Source organism: Ammospiza nelsoni, chromosome 26 (genome assembly GCF_027579445.1).
Source record: "Ammospiza nelsoni isolate bAmmNel1 chromosome 26, bAmmNel1.pri, whole genome shotgun sequence".
NCBI lineage: Eukaryota > Metazoa > Chordata > Aves > Passeriformes > Passerellidae > Ammospiza > Ammospiza nelsoni.
Genome location: NC_080658.1, coordinates 3,211,958 through 3,231,086, shown reverse-complemented (window position 1 = coordinate 3,231,086; position 19,129 = coordinate 3,211,958). Strand labels below are relative to the sequence as shown.

General features: G+C 59.4%; 4 protein-coding genes across 7 annotated transcripts; 2 read left to right on the top strand and 2 right to left on the bottom strand.

The window, feature by feature from the left end:
* The first annotated feature begins 47 nt into the window (after positions 1-47).
* Positions 48-8,439, top strand: RETREG3 (reticulophagy regulator family member 3). Of its 2 annotated transcripts, none has more exons than XM_059489227.1 (9): positions 48-358; positions 788-894; positions 1,992-2,043; positions 3,081-3,207; positions 3,865-3,949; positions 4,786-4,923; positions 5,980-6,059; positions 6,402-6,534; positions 6,971-8,439. In XM_059489227.1, the coding sequence occupies exons 1-9, from the start codon at positions 168-170 to the stop codon at positions 7,402-7,404; spliced, it is 1,347 nt and encodes a 448-aa protein (XP_059345210.1). In that variant the 5' UTR covers positions 48-167; the 3' UTR covers positions 7,405-8,439. The 2 variants fall into 2 exon arrangements, with proteins under 2 accessions (XP_059345210.1, XP_059345211.1); XM_059489228.1 differs by having other exon boundaries at positions 58-358; positions 2,013-2,043.
* A 600-nt stretch (positions 8,440-9,039) lies between these two features.
* PSMC3IP (PSMC3 interacting protein) lies at positions 9,040-10,888 on the top strand. Its single transcript, XM_059489286.1, has 8 exons — positions 9,040-9,281; positions 9,353-9,459; positions 9,525-9,614; positions 9,683-9,794; positions 9,893-10,038; positions 10,165-10,218; positions 10,306-10,365; positions 10,444-10,888. The coding sequence occupies exons 1-8, from the start codon at positions 9,251-9,253 to the stop codon at positions 10,501-10,503; spliced, it is 660 nt and encodes a 219-aa protein (XP_059345269.1). The 5' UTR covers positions 9,040-9,250; the 3' UTR covers positions 10,504-10,888.
* Positions 10,889-11,055: 167 nt separating this feature from the next.
* On the bottom strand, positions 11,056-14,601 carry MLX (MAX dimerization protein MLX). Of its 3 annotated transcripts, none has more exons than XM_059489279.1 (8): positions 14,552-14,601; positions 14,211-14,247; positions 13,996-14,085; positions 13,462-13,568; positions 13,178-13,277; positions 12,849-12,948; positions 12,339-12,540; positions 11,056-12,238 (listed from the first exon to the last, which is right to left on the bottom strand). In XM_059489279.1, exons 1-8 carry the CDS (start codon positions 14,597-14,599, stop codon positions 12,182-12,184), a joined length of 741 nt encoding a protein of 246 aa, XP_059345262.1. In that variant the 5' UTR covers positions 14,600-14,601; the 3' UTR covers positions 11,056-12,181. The 3 variants fall into 3 exon arrangements, with proteins under 3 accessions (XP_059345262.1, XP_059345263.1, XP_059345264.1); XM_059489280.1 differs by lacking the exon at positions 14,552-14,601 and adding an exon at positions 14,462-14,495; XM_059489281.1 differs by lacking the exon at positions 14,211-14,247 and having other exon boundaries at positions 14,552-14,600.
* A 526-nt stretch (positions 14,602-15,127) lies between these two features.
* COASY (Coenzyme A synthase) lies at positions 15,128-18,964 on the bottom strand. Its single transcript, XM_059489026.1, has 9 exons — positions 18,361-18,964; positions 17,851-18,065; positions 17,598-17,729; positions 17,273-17,462; positions 16,871-16,935; positions 16,039-16,123; positions 15,860-15,957; positions 15,627-15,773; positions 15,128-15,403 (listed from the first exon to the last, which is right to left on the bottom strand). The coding sequence occupies exons 1-9, from the start codon at positions 18,962-18,964 to the stop codon at positions 15,347-15,349; spliced, it is 1,593 nt and encodes a 530-aa protein (XP_059345009.1). The 3' UTR covers positions 15,128-15,346.
* Between the last annotated feature and the right edge of the window lie 165 nt (positions 18,965-19,129).

Sequence of the window (19,129 nt, the reverse complement as noted above, 5' to 3'; positions counted from 1 at the left end):
AGCGCCGCCCCGGCAACGCGCGTGCGTCCCGGCGGGAGGTGCGGGCCGCGCGTGCGCCAAGATGGCGGCGCGCACGGTGGCGTCGCAGTCGGTTGCTGGGGGCCGCCATGCTTGCGGCGGGCGCGCGCGCGCGGCGGGCGGGCGGATGTTGACGCCGTGAGGGAGCGATGGCGGCGGCGGCAACGGCGGTGGGGCCCGGGCCCGGCGAGCGGCAGCGGCGGGTGCAGGCGTTGAGCGCGGCGTTGCGCTGCCGCCTCGGGCCTTACGAGCCGCTGCTGGGCGCCGTGCAGGCCGCGCTGGTGTGGGAGCGGCCGGGCCGCAGCGCGCTGTGCTGGGTGGCGGTGCACGGCCTGTTCTGGTGAGCGCCGGGGCTGGGACCGGGACAGGGCCGCTCAGGGCTGCGGTGGCCGGGGGGCTTGGGGGAGCTGCCCTCGGGGAGAAGCGGTCCGTAAGGGGCCGCGGGTTGGCTCCGTGCCCCTTTCGGATAGGAGGGACCGGGAGCGCTGGGTTTGCTGCAGCCCCGTCCCCGTGCTCTCCTTGTAACGAGAGCATCAAACCAGCCTGCTCTGAGGCAGGGCAGCCTGCCCTGACAGGAGCTGTACACCAGGGCTGTCCCGGGACACCTGACACGAGCAAACCGGAGTCACCCGGCAGCTGCCCCCGGGGCACGCTGTGTGGTGACTGAGTAGCAGGTTCTGAGTTTTCCCCCTCAGTGAGTGGTTTGAGGTCGGTTTGTGTTATCCCTAAATATCTGGTCGGTACCAACTCATTGGTTTCTTCCCCACAGGTTCTTTGCTCTGACTTCCCTTCGTTTGCTGTTCCTGACTGCTGTAACCCTCATAGTGGTAGTGTGTGTAGACCAGTGGAAACACAAAATCTGGCCAGAAATTGGTGGTAAGTTGCATTTTGAGCTCATAGCAACAAATCAAGCCCAGTTGCCAGCCCCACAAGTACAGGCTCTGCGCTGCCTGCAGTTACATTGCCAAAACCTCAACTTTTTGCTTTAAGGGTCTAGAAGCCAGCAAGACTACTGCAGGCATGCTCTTTCTGGAGCTGGAATATTCTAAACCTGTGTAAACACAAGTTCTTTTTGTGCTTGTGACACTGGTATGTGCCTTGTAATCCTGAACCACAGGATGTACGTGACCTAGTGCAGGTTGGAGACAGTGATTCACTTTGTGAGCATTCAGTACCAGAGTGAGAAACAGAAGCATATGGAACTCGTCTGGATTCCCCCTCAGAATCCATAATCAGTTTAGGATGAACACAAGTCCCAGCCTTGCTGTTGATCAGAGATGTCTTTGGGAGAAGAGGCATCTGAAGGGCTGTAATGGAGTTAGTTTTCAGCTCTCAGTAACCAAAGCAGTTGTTTCCCTCCTTTGTGACATTAATACACTGATGGACACCCCCAGTCCAGCAGCTCAGGGTCCCTTGGCTTTGCATGGTCAGGTTAGTTTGGAGCAGTGTGAGGGTCTGCATGTTCCCAGGGCTGGTTCCCTGACTAACCAGCAAGTCCAGCTCCCAGCTTTCTGCTTCAATCCATGTTCCCTGTACTTCCTGGGAAGACATTAAAGCTTTCCTTGTTTTCAAGGCTTGGCTCAGGCTCCTTGTTAGGAGACAGTGTCTGTCCAGCTCCCTCATCCCTCTGATTTGATCCCTTTCAAGTCTCAGCCTGGGTGGGAAGGTATTAAAGGATAAATCCATGATGCCTCCAGTGTGCAGGCTGTTCCTGCTCCCCAGCTGGTGTGTGCAGGGGGGAGAGGGAGGTGGGCAGGCTCTAGAGTGCAACAAACACCAAGGAGCACCAGGGAGAGACTCCTGCAGTCCTGTGCTGTCACACGTACACACACTCAGGATTTGTTATGGAGTGATGCTTCTCCATCCTGTAATTACACTTAATGTCTTTTCCAGGTGTTCCCCAGCTTATTAAAACTTTACTTAAATCCCAAGAGCTAAGCATTCCCATGGCAAATTCCTTGCAACTAATGTAGTGTCTGTTCTTAATATTTTAGTGGCAAGACCTGATGAATTAGACAATGAGAGGTAGGAAACTAATTGACTGCTCTGCTGTGATACTTTGCTGTGATACTGTGTTGTTACCTGCACATGCTTGGGGTGTTGGCACCTTTGGGTGAGGAGGGGGAGGAGGGAGCTGGGAGCTGCTCAGCAGAGGGCAGATGGAGACCCAGGTGCAGCCAGGTGCTCATGAGAAGTTTTTTACTTGCCCAAGCCATTTTATTATACTTTGTCTTCTTACCAGCCTCCAGATTTGCTTGCTTGATTCCCTGCCCCCTGAAGTCAGAAGTGTTGCCTTAAGAGCAATTCCTCTTGTGTGGCTCTCCAGTAGCAGGAAACCAGCATTTCTGTGGGAATTAATGAAGTCTTCTGAGACTTGATGGGGAACATTTAACAGGCTTGTTCCAGCAGTTGTTCCTGCATAGTTATGATGTGACTGCAGCATTAATTATGGGTTGAGAAATGCTGAGGTGTTGCCTCAGTGCTCACACCTGCCTCTCTGGGCACACCTTCCTGTGCTGGATGTCACTTCCTGATTAAATCACCTCACCTGCTGCCAAAGGACAATTGTCTTTATTTATTTTCATTTTTTTTAAGAGGCCCAAGCACAAAAGGAATTGCTCTTTCTAACCTTCAGGTACTCCTGACTAGCAGTAAGGCAACACTAACAAAGACTGACCAGTTCAAGGCCTCCTGAGTACATGAAGTGAGGTGCAAGGCTGCTTCTAGACCTCATGCTGAACACTTGGAGGCTGCAGTTGACCAGATAAACACAGAAAAAATAAATGGATTCACTTGATTTGCCTGTGCAGCATGGAAACTGAAATTTGCCAGGGCATTGATTGAAATTCCTGCTCGTCAGCTGCTGTGGGAGCACTGGGATGCTGCTAGAGGGGCTGTAGATGAGCTGCTTTGACCAGGGCACTGCTTGGAGGACAAGTGGCCCTCATCTCTAGAGCTCTGTGCTGGGTGGGAACAGGAGGAAGCTTTAAGACAAGTATTTATAATGAGGGTCTTCATCCCTGCCACTGATGCAGCAATATCTCCCCAAATTGTGCCTTCAGCTGGGGATACGTCCACCCTCGGCTGCTGGGGCTGCCAGAGCTCTGTCATCATTTGGCTGAAGGATGGGTGACTGGGACCAACTTCTTGAGTAATCTCTTCGTTTTCAAGAGGCAAAGTCCTGGCAAGGTAAGAATGTGCAGTTCAGAAATGACCTGGTTGGTGTGGAGCCTGTGCTGACCACGAGGATCCTGCTGTGCTGGCATCCAGCACTGGCTCAACACGTTTCTGATGGGAGCTGGTCATGGGAGGGCTCCCACAAGCACCATGCCTGTTATGTGGTGGGGAGGAATGGAAAACCCAGGCAGAATAATCAGGTTGTGGAGGAGGGAGGAGAAAGTGAATGTCACTGTGTGGATTGCACCACTGAAGTGAGAGCCTGGCTGCTCCTGGAGGTTTCTGCCTTTTCAAGTGTCTGTCAAATTTGTCTCCTCACTGGGTTTTAACAGTTTGAGAATGTGTCAAGCTTTTTCCTTCTTCTTTTTTTGAGTTTATGGAAAGGGAAACCTGTAGCACAGTAATATTGTCCTTGTGCTTTTCACCTTGAAGAGCTCTCTAGTTTAACCTCTTCCTTGCTGTTGGTGTCCCTGCTTTGAGAAGCTCCTCAGCTGCCTGTGGCTCTGAGGGCAGATCCCCTGTGCCCACACTGGAGCAGGGGTTGGACACTGAAGGCTTCACCCTCTTTGGAACAATGACCTGACCCAGGATTTGCAGAGGCTGAGATGGTCAAGAAGTGAGTGGATCTGCTGCTTAACCCTGGAAACTCACTGTCTGTCATGTCTTCAGTTTTGCCTTTTAGTGTGTGGAGTGTTCACTTTCCTGGCTGTCCTGGGCCGGTACATCCCTGGGCTCTTGCTCTTGTACCTGCTGTGTAAGTAAAGCTCTGTGCCAACACAGACTTACATGTGAAAGGAGATGAGTAGTGCTGAATGTCCAAGGAATGGGGCTCATAAGGAAAGCTTGTGTGAATGGTTTTAAAATTTAAAACAATACATTCTGCCAGGAATGTGGTAGTTCTTGACCAGGACTTAAAAGTCTGGTCTGGGAAGAACGTGTTTGAGTGCTTAGTAACTACAGATCAGGTTGGCCTCTCAATTTTGTTAAATTGGCAGAGCTGATGTGATGTAGTAGCCTCCTTCAGCCAGATCTAATAAGCTCTTGGAGGGCTATAACACACCCAAGATAGCTCAGCTGCCCTTGGAGGCATAAAAATCAGCAGGATAGCTTCTGTTGCAGTGTTGGAAACAAAAAGATGTAATAAAATGCAAAATAACAAACAGGGAAAAACCGAGCCAGGTGCCAGAAATCCTGCTCCTTGTAAAACACCTCACAAAAGTGATTAGTTTCTTTGTTCACTTCTTTTTCTACTAAATTGCTCAGGAAGGCAATTTCTGTACAATTAGCTATCCTTATGTTTGAGGTGAAGTCCCCTAGACCTATGAGGTAGGAGAGAAACTCTCCACCTCATCCAGGAGAGAAACTTCTAGGTTTCTTTCCTTTTTAAAAGGACAAAAAGTACTTTTGTCACTCCATCAACAAGAAACACACTGCTCTAGTGATGGCACCTGCTCCAACAGCCTCCCACAGCGCTGCCCTCGGTGCTCAGATCTGTGTGCTCTGTGTGTTGTGCTGCATCAGGAAACAGGCAGCATGTTTGCCAAGCAGCATCCCAAGCACCTTTCTAACCCACATTCCTGCTTCCTGCAGTGCTGCTGGTGCTGCTGTGGCCCCTGGCCGTGTACCACAGGCTGGGGCAGAGGGTGTACCTCAGGCTGGAGCCCGTGCTGCAGCGCCTGGACTTGAGCGTGCGCGGATACGTGACAGCGCGGCAGCGCCAGCGGCAGCGTGAGTCCTGTGTGTTGTCATTTCAGGGTTTACCTCAGAGCCTCGGGTTCCTCTCTGATAATTCCCTGCCAGGTGTGTCAGTCACCTCTCCTTTCCCCTCCCAGCACTGTCTGTCAGTCCTGGAATTCCAGAAGAGCATCAGTGATTGGCAGATTCAAAGCCCTGGGGGGGCATTGGGCCATCCAGATGTCCTTTGTCCCTCCCCTCCTGTACCTGTTTGGTGGCTCCCTACCCCTTCCCTCCCCTTTTCCCTGGGGTTCAAAGACACAGCAACCACGGGGTTAGGGAGTTCTGTTGGAGCTGTGGGCCAGAATAAAGCTCTGGTTCCAAACCCTCCATCAGAACCAACTCCTTTCCTTCACCATCGCCTTAAAGCTTCTCTGCCAGAGAGAAACCCAAGGAGCAGACCCTGATGTGGGGGGAAGCTCCATCCCAGCACCACCAGAGCTCCTGCAGGCCTGGACTTTCCTCCAAGCACCCAGCTTAGCCAAAAGTGTCTGTGGGGTAAAACACCACAGTGCTGCTATTTGGTTCAGCAGCAAGGGCCAGACAAGCTTAGGCACGTCCTGTTGGCTATATTGGCAATATTCCAATAGAGTCTTGTGCCCTTTCTGCCTCCAAGGTTTCACACCTGGATCTCTGATCCCTGGAACAGGCTGTGAATAAATAGAGGCTCCAGCCTCGGTGGGCAGTGGGGGCTGCATGTGTGGCATGGCAAATCCTTGGAACTGCCTTGGGAAGAGAGAGAGGCAGTTCCTCCTCTGCAGCCATCTCCTAGGAAGCAGCTGCTGTGGGCTTTTCACACCACCTTCCCAGAGCTGCTCCAGTTCTTGGCTGTCAGAACTGTGTGTTCTCTATTCTGGAAAAAGGAGGAAAGGAGGAAAAAAAACTGTGCGAGGGAGTTCTGAACATGTTCATTTCAGCAAAAAACCTGCAAATGATCATGGCTCTGCTGTGGAACAGGGCTCTGCTCTGTTCTGTGCAGTTTGGGGGTTTCTGGTCCTGCACAGAGCCTTGCCCAGCAGCAGTAACAGCTTTGTGTGTGCTTTCTAACAGTGCATGGCCGGGCCCTGGGTGAGGAAGCCACGGATGATGGGAGTGACAGTGAAGAGGAGCTGGCTGCATTCTGCCCCAAGGTAATGGAGCTTCTTGGAGAGGGAAGAGCTCAGCTGGAAAGAACAAACCTCACTGGGGGGACATGCAGCACATCTGGCAGCACAGCTCAGAGTGATAGGAGAGCAGATGAGGACACTGTCCTTTCAGATAGGTTTTTCCCACTCTGTTCCACTAAAGAATGTCCAGAGCTGCTTGTGCCAGCTGCAGTCTCCTACCCTGTGCAGTAAATGTGATTGAGTCTCAGGTACCAGTCTCCCACGGGATCCAGGTTTAGCAGGAGGCCACTCCATCATCTGTTGTTTTGAGGCGTGGGGATAACCTTTCTAGTGCTGATGTTTTCAATTTTATCTTCTATTTCAAAGCTGGATGACTCTGTGGTGGCCAAGGAACTGACCATCTCCGACTCTGAGCATTCAGATGCTGAGGTTTCCTATACTGAAAATGGGATGTTTAACCTTTCCAGGGGCCAGACACCCCTGACAGAGGGATCAGAAGGTGAGAGGGAAGGAAGGTGTGGAATGCTGAGCAGGTGCCAGTGTGATAGGCTGGAGGGAGGATGTGTTACCTCCCATCATTGAAGTCTGGCTGTTTGATGTCAGCCTTGCTGCTGGAAATGAGCTGCAAGTGCCTGTTTTGTTCAGAACTGAACTTCCTCCTGCATTCCTGTGGTGCTTGAGCGAGGGCAGCAGCTCTGCACAGGCAGATCTGGCTCTGGGTGCTGGTGCTCCACTCTCACAGGTGGCTGCTTCAGCACCAGTGTTCCTTGTGAGTGAGCTGGGATCTGAACACTTGGGATGAGGGGAGGGAGATGTTGAAGAGTGTGATCTGTGAGCTCCCAACAGTGTGTCCAGGGGAGGTGCTGGCCCAGCTCCTGCCTGGGCCTGGGGGTGCTGGTGAGTACTGGCAATTAAAGCACTTTCTCCTCTTCCAGACCTGGATGGTCACAGTGACCCAGAAGAATCTTTTGCCAGGGATCTGCCTGACTTCCCTTCCATAAACCCTGAAGCAACAGGCATAGATGATGAGGATGACACCAGCATTGGGATCCCGAGCCTGGCGTACCGCGCACAGGGGACAGAGGATCTGCAGCTCCCCTACGAGCAGGAGGAGTTTGGCACGCTGCCATCGGTGCAGAACCTCACCAACAACATCGCTGGCTTCGTCACCAGGGGCATGATCCAGCTGGCACTGTCAGGAGGCTCTCAGGCAGGCCCCTCACGCAGCACCAATCCCCAGAGAGGGGCAAAGACTCATCTCAGAGCAGCCAGTTTGGACTTGGACACTGATGCTGAAGGGGATGACTTTGAACTGCTGGATCAGTCTGAGCTGAACCAGCTGGATCCCACTGGCTCCCGGGGCCAGTAAACCATGCTGTCACTTCCCTCTGGTTTTCTACTGCGCATCATGGAGTGAATCCTGGAAGGAAAAGCTTTGCACAGTTCTCTCAGTCGTCTCCTGGGGGTCTGGGTGATGTGACGGCCACTCCTGGCTGGGTGCACCACTGTCACTTGTGACTCCGTAGCCTCGCTTGGATCTTAAAATAAAGGACACTGGCAATCTGTAGGGAAGAGGCGTTGATGGGACAGCTCCACAATCACCCTGCACTGTCTGACATGATGCTGCCTGCTCCAAACTTTATCTCTCAGACAATAAATCTGGTGTTTGCAGCTCTCAAGTCCAGTGGGACTGACAGCATCGCCAGGAACAATTGTGCACTGAGTTCTGGCACTGACGTGTAACCAGGGGAACAGGACAGAGCCCCTCAGATGTGGAGTCTGGGCCTCAATGCTGTTCTGTCTCAGACAGCTGTTCCCCAATCCTAATGTGTGCACAAATCCAAGTCTTCTCTCCCAGCAATATCCAACTCCAGGTGGAACCAAGCCCCTTGTTCCACTGTGGATGTTGAGCAGCTGCAATGTTTTCCTTGCACTGGCTGCTCCCTCGGCTCCAGCTCCTCGTGATGCTGTTTTGTAAGAGCTCAATGGCAATAAGACACCTGCTGTGACCATCAGACCACCTACAACAACATCCACGTGTAGCCCTTGCTCTTGTGTTGCTTCTCTGAACTAACAGCTTTTGTTAACAGCCAACTAACACTTTGCTAGAAACCCCTGTGCTGCTCCAGTGCGTTCCCGTGGGCAGGGCCGAGGCTGCACGTTTTCCTGGAGGAAGGAGGAGGTGGAGCAGGGCTGCCAGGGCCGTGCTGTGTCCCTGGGCCCGTGCTGCCTCCAGCCGTGTGCAGGCAGAGCAGGGACAGCAGCCCAGACCAGCAGCGACTGAAGAGGTCGTGCCTGTGAACAAACCAGCAGACTCCAGGGAGCGCCAGCCCCCTCTGCCCACCGAGTGCCCACCGAGTGCCCCCGTTACTTTTCCTAAGCCATACAGACCCGGTTCTGATCACGTTTGTGCAGCCAAGAACGTACCTCGTCAGGGACCCCGTTACCGGCTGCTGTCTGTCTGATTCTGCTTATCCCACTGCGTCCGCCGTGCCGGGGCTGAGGGCGGGGGCGGGGGGGCAGCCTCAGCCGGGAAGGGGAGCTCGGTAACGGGTACGGGCTGAGTCCGGTGCGGCGGTGGTGGGGGGCGAGGGAGCGGGAGCGCCGGTTCCGGCCGGGGAGTGCTGAGCTGTGCGCGGGCCGCGTTCCCGCGGGGGCGCGCCGGTACCGGGCGGGGCACCTTTCCCCGCCCATCACGGGCCGGTACCGGGCGGGGCACCTTTCCCCGCCCATCACGGGCCGGTACCGGGCGGGGCACGTTTCCCCGCCCATCACGGGCCGGTACCGGGCGGGGCACGTTTCCCCGCCCATCACGGGCCGGTACCGGGCGGGGCACATTCTCCCGCCCATCACGGGCCGGTACCGGGCGGGGCACGTTCCCCCGCCCATCACGGGCCGGTACCGGGCGGGGCACGTTCCCCCGCCCATCACGGGTCGGTGCCGGGCGGGGCACGTTTCCCCGCCCATCACGGGTCGGTACCGGGCGGGGCACGTTTCCCCGCCCATCACGGGCCGGTACCGGGCGGGGCACGTTCTCCCGCCCATCACGGGCCGGTACCGGGCGGGGCACGTTTCCCCGCCCATCACGGGCCGGTACCGGGCGGGGCACGTTTCCCCGCCCATCGCGGCCTGCCCCGCCATTGGCGGGGGGCGGGCGGCGCGCCGGAAGTGCGTGCACGGCGCCAACCGGGAACGGAGCGGGGCTGCAGCGCGCGATGAGCAAAGGGCGGGAGGCCGCGGCCGGCGGTGAGTGCGGGAGAGGCGGGGGAGCACCGGGCGGCCCCGGGAGGCCGCGGTGACCGGGGCTGGTCCCGCAGGAGGCGCCGCCGCCGTGCTGCTGCGGTACCTGCGGGAGCAGAACCGGCCGTACAGCGCCCAGGATGCCTTCGGGAACCTGCAGCGGGAGCACGGGCTGGGCAAGGCGGTGAGCGGGGCCGGGCCGGGCTGGGGCGGGGCGGGCCCGGGCCCGGCTGACGCCGCGTCCCTCAGGCCGTGGTGAAGGCGCTGGAGCAGCTGGCGCAGCAGGGCCGCGTTCGCGAGAAGGTCTACGGCAAGCAGAAGATTTACTTCGCCGACCAGGTGAGTGAGCCCCGGCCGCCGCCCGCCGGCCCCGGTGCCCCGCAGCCCTGACCCGCCGCTCCCCGCAGGAGCAGCTCCCGGCCGCCAGCGATGCGGAGCTGCGCGGGCTGGACGGGGAGATTGCCGCCCGCTCCGGGCAGCTGCAAGCGCTGCAGCAGAGCTGCCGGCACATGGAGGCGGGTGAGTGAGTGTGCCTGGCCGGGCAGCCCCGAGCCGCCCTGGCATCCCCAGCCGTGCCCCGGTGCCAGCCCGGGCCGTGATTGGTGCCACCTTCCCAGAGCTGAAGGACTTGAACAGCTCCATGACAACCCCTGAGATTGCCAAGGAGATCGAGGTGCTCAGGAAGGACTGTGCCAGTTACACGGAGAAACTGGAGAGGATTAAAACTGCAACCAACCATGTGACTCCGGAGGAAAAAGAGAAGGTGAACAGCAGCTGTGTCTGAACTGGGGTCAGTCTGGATCCAGGATCCAGCACTTCCCTTACCGGCACTGCTTGCCCGGGGCTGCTGAGAGCCCTGCAGGGCAGCTCTGACCCGCGGCTGTTGCAGGTGTGCCGGGAGCAGCAGCTGTACCGCCGGGAGTGGCGCCGGAGGAAGAGGATGGTATGGAGGAAGGGGATGGTACCAGCTGTGCAGTGAGGGCCCCGCCGGGACAGCTGCCCACAGCCCTCACCTGCCCTGTATCCCCAGGCCACCGAGCTGCTGGATGCCATCCTGGAGGGCTATCCCAAGAGCAAGAAGCAATTCTTTGTAAGTACCGAGCTGGGTTGTGCTCTTGGCTGCCGAGCCAGACCCTGAGCCTGTTCTGATGTGCTCGGTGCCGTGCAGGAGGAGGTTGGGATAGAGACAGATGAGGACCACGGCGTGGAGCTGCCAGCGGCCACGTGAGGTGCTGGGGGAGCCTTTGTTCTGGGGAGAAGCTGCTGCAGAGCTGCCTCTGAAACTCGGCTGTTGGGTTGTTCTTTTTCTCTTTTTGCAGGACTGGGATTTGTCCAGTGTATTTATTTGGGTTTGTTTTAAAATGTTTTGTAGTTGGAAGGGTGGTGGGTAGCAGTAACTTAGGCACTGGCTCTCTCCTTGCAGTGGAATGTTGTTTTTTCCTGCCCCCAGTGTGGCTGGGGGGACACATGGGGCACTGGTGTTGTGTCCTGGTGTTCTGGTAAGGAGAAGCAGCGAGGGACTGTCTGGGCTCCAGAGCTCTATGTGTGTTGCTGCTCCGTGCCTGAGTGGTGACATGAGAATATGATCCATTAAACACCAGGATTTTGGTTCAGCTGCACATCCCTGTGGTGTTTGTCTCTTCAGAAGGTGTCAGGGAAGGATTTAAGCCCTGAGGAGTGGGGAGGGCAGGAGCCAGGAAACCACAGCCATAGGGGTGGAATGGGCTTCTGGAAACCACCAGCTCTAGAGCACAGCTCCAGTAACTCAGCATCAGAAAAATCATCAAAACATTCAGTGAAATTTATTTAATTACTTTTCACAATAGAAAAATACATCACTTTCACGTGTGAGGTCTGTAAAATTCCACGTCTTCTTCCCAAGGCAGGAGGCAGCACTCCCTGCTCAGTGCTGGAAAAACTGCCTGAAATGAACATTCCCTGGATGTGCCCCTGGAGCAGGAGCACAAACATGGAGATGGAGAAAAAACCCTGCTGCTGGCAGCACCCTGGTCCCCTCACTCTGGACAGTGCCCAGCCCTCACCCAAGCAGAGCTGTGACCCAAACTGGGCATGGGACAGGGTCAAACATGTCCCTGATAGCAGCTGCTTCTACAGCTAGCACAGGCAGCACTCTGGAACCATTTCAAAATTTACAGTAATAAAAATCCAATCGAGGCTGGTCATGTATGTGTGTGTATAAAAGTTCTAAGGAGGAGTAGCTGTGCTACAGCTGCAGATCTTTGCTGTGCAATACAGCCACAGTTTCTGAAAAGGAGAGGTGTTCCAGCACTTGCAGGAACTTCACTCTGTTCCTTCCCAGGGCTGCAGCATGCTTGGGGTTCATCAAGGGCCTAGCATGTGCTGCCAGGGCCACAGCTCCCAGCTCTTGATGGGCTCATCCTGCTGCCAGCGCTGCCAGGCTCCTCCAAACTGCAACAGCTGACTCAAAACAGCTGCTTCAGAGGGGCAGGGCACAGCCCAGAGGGTCAGGGAAAAGCAATTCCTGCTGCTATACCAGAAACCCATTGTTTTTAGTATGCTTTTTGTCACATTTGCCCACCTTGGGGACAGCAGGGCTGTCACAGGCCTGAGGGCACAGAGTGGGGCTGCTCTGGGATCAGCTCTGCAAGGAGAGTCAGTGGCACAGGCAACCCCATGGCATGGCCTGAGCCAGAGACTCTGCCCCCATCTTTCCCTCCCCTCCTGCCCAGTCCCTGTAAAGATTTGGTGGCACCGAGTGGAGCAGCAGTGTCTGCACAGCCACCGTTGGGCTTCAGAAGGAATACAATAAATAATTCAGAGAACCTTAAAAACAGCCACAAGGGAGAGGGCCCAGGGTGGTGCCTGGCACCCTGGCCTCTGGCAGAAGTGCCCCATCCCATGGGCACAGAAGTGGCACGGGAGGCTCAGTAGAGCTGGCTCTTCACCTTGTGCAGGACCCCGATGACAATGTCCCGCAGCGTCTGTGGCAGAGAGAGGACATGGTTGGTCTGTGGAGGGACAGAGCCACCCCTGAGCCACTGTCTGTCCCCTCAGCCATGGCACCAGCCCCTCTGCATTCACCTGGGGCTTGCAGTGCTCCTCAATCCAGCTGAAGACACACGCTGAGAGCTCCTGAAAACTCGTTACGGAGACCGAGGCGTTGAAGGACTGGAACAGGGAGTCCATGATGCCTTGGAAAACATTGAACTTCACCTCATCAGAGATCTGGTTCTTCCCCTCGTTGGGGTTGTTCTGATGAGCTTTCACGATCTGCTCATAGTTCCTGAAACAAGCACAGCACACCAAGGTCAGCACTGAGGTCTCCACACATGACTGAGCTGCCACTCCCAGCTCCTGCTCCCAGCTCTGATTTCCCACATCCAACTCCTGCTCCCAGCCCTGAATTCCCACAGTAACTCCTGCTCCCAGCTCTGAATTCCCACACCAGCTCCTGCTCCCAGCTCTGAATTCCCACACCAACTCCTGCTCCCAGTTCCAGGCCTGTCCCCAGATGCAGAACCACTGGACCCCACAAGGATGTGAGGGAACAACAGGAAGTGGAGGGCATGACCCCAACAGCTCTTCCCTTACACTTTCATGATCTTCAAGGCCATCACATCTTTCCTGAGGGTAGAAACTTCCTCCTCCTGCTTTTTCTTCTCTTTGTGCAGGAACTGGATGTAGTCAATAGCTGAGCACGAAAACACAGAGTGAGGATTTGGGAGATCCCCACAGGAGGTGCCTGAGCCAGGGCAGCACCATCAGCTCCCAGTGACCCAGTTCCCTTGGGGAAGGTGAGTGCAGGTGAGGCTCCCCAGAGTCTCATCACTCCAGAAGGTTCCAAGGTGCTGAACTTTGCCCTGCACACCTCCAGGGCGGAGCTTTGGGTGTTGACAGCACCTCCTTCCCTCGGGACTCACTTTTCTGCAGCACAATGGCCTTGCTCAGCTTCTGCGAGCTGATGGAGAAATCCTGCTGCTCACAGGTGGGGACGATGGCCTGCAGGTCATTGTAGCCTTTCTGCAGGGAAGCAGAGCCACAGAGCGTGGTGGGCTCATCCACGCTGAGAGGCCAGGAGCACAGCACAGAGCCAGGGCAGCTCCCAGCACACACAGAGCAGGGATCTGGCAGCTCCAGCAGCAGAACAGCAATGCTTGGAGAGCAGAGCCCTGCAGCACTGCCTGCTGCCCCGTGCCTCGCTCACCTTGATGGCATCCCGGCGTTTCTGCTCGGCCTGGGTGTGTGCCCGGCGCCGCTGGTCCTTGTAGGTCTCCTTGGGGGACTCCTGGGCGCAGTCGCTGTCCTCGTCGTCTGTGGGGACACAGCGGGGCTGGGCGTGGGACACAGAGGCACCACGAGGGGCACAAGACAGCTCAAGGGAGCACACAGCTGCAGCCAGGCCCAGCATAGCCCCCGCCCCACTCAACTACAGCAGGCTGGGCAGAAAAGCTTTCCAAGGAGCCCTGGCAACACTTTCAGACCCCTCAGGGAGCTGGGCAGGAGGTAGATGCTGGAAGATCCCTTGGGAAGGTGACAAAACCAGAGTGATTCTCGACTCCAAACCCTGCTGGAACCACAGAACCCTGATGCTGCTCCCACCACCTTCCTCCTCCTCCTCATCAGGACAGGAATCCTGCCCAGCCACGCTCACCCCCTCGGTGCAGGGCAGACCTGAAGCCCGGCATGTGCCGGATTCCCCAGCGAGCAGAACCGCGTTGTCACCGAGAGCAAACCCCACCTGTGTTGGGGACAGAAGAGGCACTGGTGGAGCCGATGCTGTTGGCCCGGGACACTATGCTGCCTTTCCGGGCATTCTCCATGAAGAGCGCTGGAATTAAGATTGTCCCGGGGTCAGCGCCCAGCTCGGGGTGTGACCGGGCGCGGGGACGTGAGGGGCGTCCCCGGGCAGCCGCTGCCACCCACGGACGGGGCTGGCGCCGCCCAGGCACCTACCGGAGTCCAGGCCATTGTCGCCGTAGGCCGCGTCCACCTGCGCGGGGCCGGCGGGCGGAGGAGACACGTCAGCGGGGCTGGGGCGGCGATGCGGGCCGCGCCCCGGAGCCCCCCGCCCCAAGGAGCTCGGTCAGCCCGAGCAGCACCCGCCACCCCCGAGCTGCGGCCCCGCCGGGCCTTCACCCCCGCCCCTCGCCCCGGCACCGACTCGTGCGCGCTCCCGCCTCCCGCGCCCCCGGCCCGGCGCTCACCCTGCCCGGCCGCCACGAGCCCCGTCCCGGCGCGCCGCCCTGCGCCCCCGCGGCACCCGGCGGCCCGGCCCGACCCGATCCCGGCCCCACCTTCCCCCACGAGTCCTCGGCGGCGGCGGCGCCCGGCGGCTCCGCCATCTTCCGCCCGCCCGGTCATGTGACCACCGGGAGCGCGCGCCGCTGCCGCCGCCAGGGGGCGCCCGTGACGTCATGGCCGTGACCCACCGGGAGTCCCACAGCGGACACCGGGAGTGACCCACGGGGAACCGGGAGTTCCACACCGGGCACCGGGAGTGACACACCAGGAACGACCCATACCGGGCACCGGGAGTGACCCACGGGGAACCGGGAGTGACCCACCGGGCACCGGGAGTGACCCACGGGGAACTGGGAGTGACCCACTGGGTATTGGGAGTGACCCACCGGGCACTGGGATTGACCCACTGGGCACCGGGAGTGACCCACCGGGTTCCGAGAGTGACCGACCGGGTACCGGGAGTGACACACTGAGCATCGGGAGTGACCCATCGGGCACCGGGAGTGACCCACGGGAACTGGGAGTGACCCACCGGGTGTCCCACACCGGGTACCGGGGGTCCCACACCGGGCACTGCGGGCCCATAACGGGAGCAGGGACGGGACGGGACGGGTGCACGGACACGCACGGCAGGAGCAGCCTCTTTACTGTCACCCAGCGGGGCTCAGCCTTGCGGGGCTCCCCTCACCGGGGACCGCAGGAGGCCCCGGACCCTCGGCAGAGCTGGACGGGGCCGGTGCTGTCGGTCCCGCGCTGCTCCGGCTCATGGTGGGCAGTGCTGGCTGGACACGGAGCCTCACGGAGCCTCACGGAGCCTCACGGGGCCGTCACGGAGCCTCACGGGGCCGTCACGGGCTGGGCTCGGGGCTCAGGCGCTGCTGCAGCAGGTCCCAGGCCTTGTGCACCTGCACCAGAACCGGGCGGCCTCAGAGCCACAGCACAGTCCCACGGCTCTTCCCTCCCGGCTGAATTCTGAATTCTCTTCCCCAAATCCACCCGTTGTGGCAGCCTCGATGGTGAGCAGCGCACTCAGGCATGGCCTGAGCACACACTGAGCACCCTGCAGGTGCTGTCACATCCCCTGAGCACACACCCAGCCCTGCAGGTGCTGTGGCAGCCCCATCTCACCTGCTGGCGGGTGATCTCGGGCTCCCAGAGGCTGCACAGCACCACCTGGGACTGTTCCACCCTCTGCCTGTTGCTCATCTGGCTCTGCAGCCGGCGCCGAGCGGCCTCCTCGGTGAGCCCATCCCTGGCCACGATGCGCCTCACGGCCTGCCGGGGACACAGGGGACGCTCAGCAGCCCGGCAGAGGCTGAGGAGCAGCTCCAGCAGCAAGTGAGGGGCCCGGCGTTGCCCACCTCCTCCTCTGGGATGATGGCTGTCCACACCTCGTGCACCATGTCCTGCCAGCCGGCCTCCAGCAGCACGGCAGCGTCCAGCACACACACGGCTTTCCCTAGGGAATAAAGGCAAAAAAAGGCATTCCTCAGTGCCTGGGCTCACTGCCACCTTCCTGACACTTCACTGCCCTCCTTACCTTGAGCATCAGCCTCCCTGACCTTCTCCTTCACCATCTGGGCTATTCTGGGCCACACAATGTCCGTCAGCCTCTTCAGCTGCTCCTGGAAAGGAGCACAGCAGGATTTGAGATGCAGTCCCTGGTCCTCAGAGCCCCTCTGCAGCCAGCCAGGACAGTGGGGTGTAAGCACTCAGGGGACACCCAGGGAGGAGCCACTGAAGGTGGGGAGGTGGGTCCAGCCCATCACTGAGCACCAGGAGAGCTTTCACCCTGGCCAGAGGCTCCCATTCCTACTGCCAGGCTCAGCATGCTTTTTCCTATTATTTTCTGCCATTAGGGCCCTGCTATTTGCAGATATCTCTCTGTGAGAGGTTCTTTGCTCCACACCACAACAAGCTCCCAGTGCAGCAGATCCCACAAAAGACATGTCCATCCAGGGAACCTCTTGGTGTGCCTCTAACTTGGCTTGGGGAAGCAGCAGAACAACAGGCTGAGCACCTGTAAAGGCCAGGTGCCACAGGGTGCCAGGGGCAGACACGCCTGGCTGTGTTTGTCAGGTCCGTTCCTCTGAGCTGGGTGAAGGAAAAGCATAGTATGGAGGAGATGGCAATGGGGACAGGGATGGGAACAGGGACAGGGAGGCAGCAGCAGCTGCAGGGCAAGAGCCATATATATCCAGCCCAGCTGCTGATTCATCTGCACAGATGCAATCTGTCCCACCCTGTCCCCATGCCAGCAAATACAGCCAGGAAGGTGTCACCATCTCAAAGGGCTGAAAACTCAACCCCTCTGTCACAAGAGAACAGCCCACACTCACAGCATTAAGTATTTATAATAAAGCTGCTTTTACCTGATTTCCAAACACTTTGGCCCCGAGGACTTTCCTGTTAATGGTTCCATCTTTGTTCAGGATCTCTGCAAGGCAGAAGCACAACAGGTTTGGGAGGGACAACTCCCATCCCTGTGGCAAGCCTGGGTTGGGGAAAGGGCTTTGGCACAGGGCTCTCAACAGGTACAGGTAGGAACTCCTAACCTGGCAGCTCTTCACCTGATTCCTGAAAAGGACAGGGAAGAGCTTTTCCCAGGCAAACAAACAGCAGCCTGGGTCATCATTCCCCACCAGCAGCTCTGACATGGGACACACAACACTTGGGGAACCCATGGGGAGGGAGAGGGCACAGGCCAGAGCTGTCTGGGACACCAGGACACCCCTCCCTCCTCTTCCTCCTCCCTGCAGCCTCAGTGCCCCTACCTGCCCCAAAGGCTGCCACCACCGCCTCGTGGGCCGGGCCACCAGGGGCATAGACGGCGTGGCCCAGCTGGTCAGCGTCGATGACGAAGGCGCCCAGCTGCCCCAGCAGTTTGGCCATGGAGGTTTTCCCACTGCCAGTGCCCCCAGTCAGCCCAATCACGTACGGGCGCAGCGGCAGGGCCGGGTCTCGCTGAGGGAAAGAGGAAAGCCGTGGCAGCACATGGAGAGCTGGGCTTTGCTGGAGCAGGATCCTGGCCTGCAGAGCAGCAGGCAGCCTCTCCAAACTCTTTGAGACTCCCACACCTCCTCCCGTGCCCTCCCTCACCCGTGGGGGCTGCAGCAGTGTCCCCAGCAGCCTCTGCCGCAGGCTGGAGGAGCTGATCTTCTCCTCCTCGTTCTGATTGTGCTCGGGGTCCTTCATCAATTGGATTTCGTACAGAGCCAGCTCGGGGAGCCCCTGATGAGAGAAGGGAGCCCCAGCCATGAGAATGCAGCAGAGGGAAGGGGTGAATCAAAACCAAATTTGCTCCCAGGCAGGGCGAGAGGGCAGGCAGGGGGAACTCCAGCATGACAATTACATTTTCAAGTCTCTTCTTGTTGACAGCCACCCCTCCCCGGTGGGTCTCCTCGCTGACCACCAGGCACTGCAGGTCGGGGTCTGTGACCGAGGGGCCGAAGGGGTCGGCCAGAGGCACGATGTCGTAGCACAGCGAGGGCTTCACATCCTCCAGGAACTCGCGCAGCTTCGCCGCCCGCAGCTCGTAGGGCTCGATCAGCTCTGGCAGCACCTTGTCTGCCGGGCGCCAGGAGGGCGGGGAAGCACAACAGTGACGGGAAAGCAAGACCGAGGGGTGGGAGAAAAGAGAGACCAAGAGATGGGACTTTGAACGCTGCCTCCCCCTTCCCTTGCCCTCGCTGCCCCTGAACGCTTTGCTGGCTCTGGGCACGACATGGTGACCACACTGATGCTCTGCCTGGATGGCACTAGCTCGGGTGGGTGACTCGAGCCCCCAGACCCCTGCCCTGCCCCGGGGAGCCCCGGGCTCAGCCCCGCTGCCCGCGCAGTGCCACGGCCGCCCCGGACTCACGGCGGAGCAGCTCTCCGTCCGCCACCCCGGCCAGGAGCCGCCGCCGGGCCAGGAGGCAGCAGGCGCTGAGCAGGAGCCGGTGGGCACCGTGCAGCCGGTCGAAGGTGCCGCCAACAGCCACGTCCAAGAACTCGGGGAGCGCCGCCTCGGCATCCTGCTCGGGGTCCCCGTCGGGGTCACCCCCGGTGTCCTCGCCCAGCAGCATCGCGGGCAGGCTGGGCGGGCAGCCGTACACGGCCGCGGCCAGGCGCTGCAGCCCGAGCTGCACCGGCTCCGGCGGCCCCGGCGCCTCGGCGGCGGCCGCCAGCAGCACGCGGGGCTGCCGCGCCAGGCGGCGGCCGGGCCCCAGCAGGACGCGCAGGTCCAGCCCCCGCCGCGCCGCCGCCGCCGTGTAGAGCGCGGCCAGAGCCCGCAGCAGCGCGGGGCCCGCGGGAGGAGCGGCGGGGCCGGCGGCGGGGCCGCCCAGCCGCAGCCCCGGCTGCAGGTGCACGTAGAGCGGCCCCGCCACCAGCCCCGCCGCCGCCGCCACCAGCCCCGCCGCCCGCCGCGGCAGCGCGGGCAGCGGCGCCGTCAGCACCAGCAGCCCCGAGGCGAAGGGCGGCATCGCCCCGCCGGAAGCGCCGCCGACCGGAACGGGGCCGGCAACGGCACCGGAACAGCTCCGCCTCCCGGGCAGCCCCGCCGCGGGCGGGAGCGCGCCCGGCTCCGCCTGCGAGGGGAGGAGACCGGCACGGCCCGGCCCGGCCCGGTGCAGCCCCGCGGGGCGGAA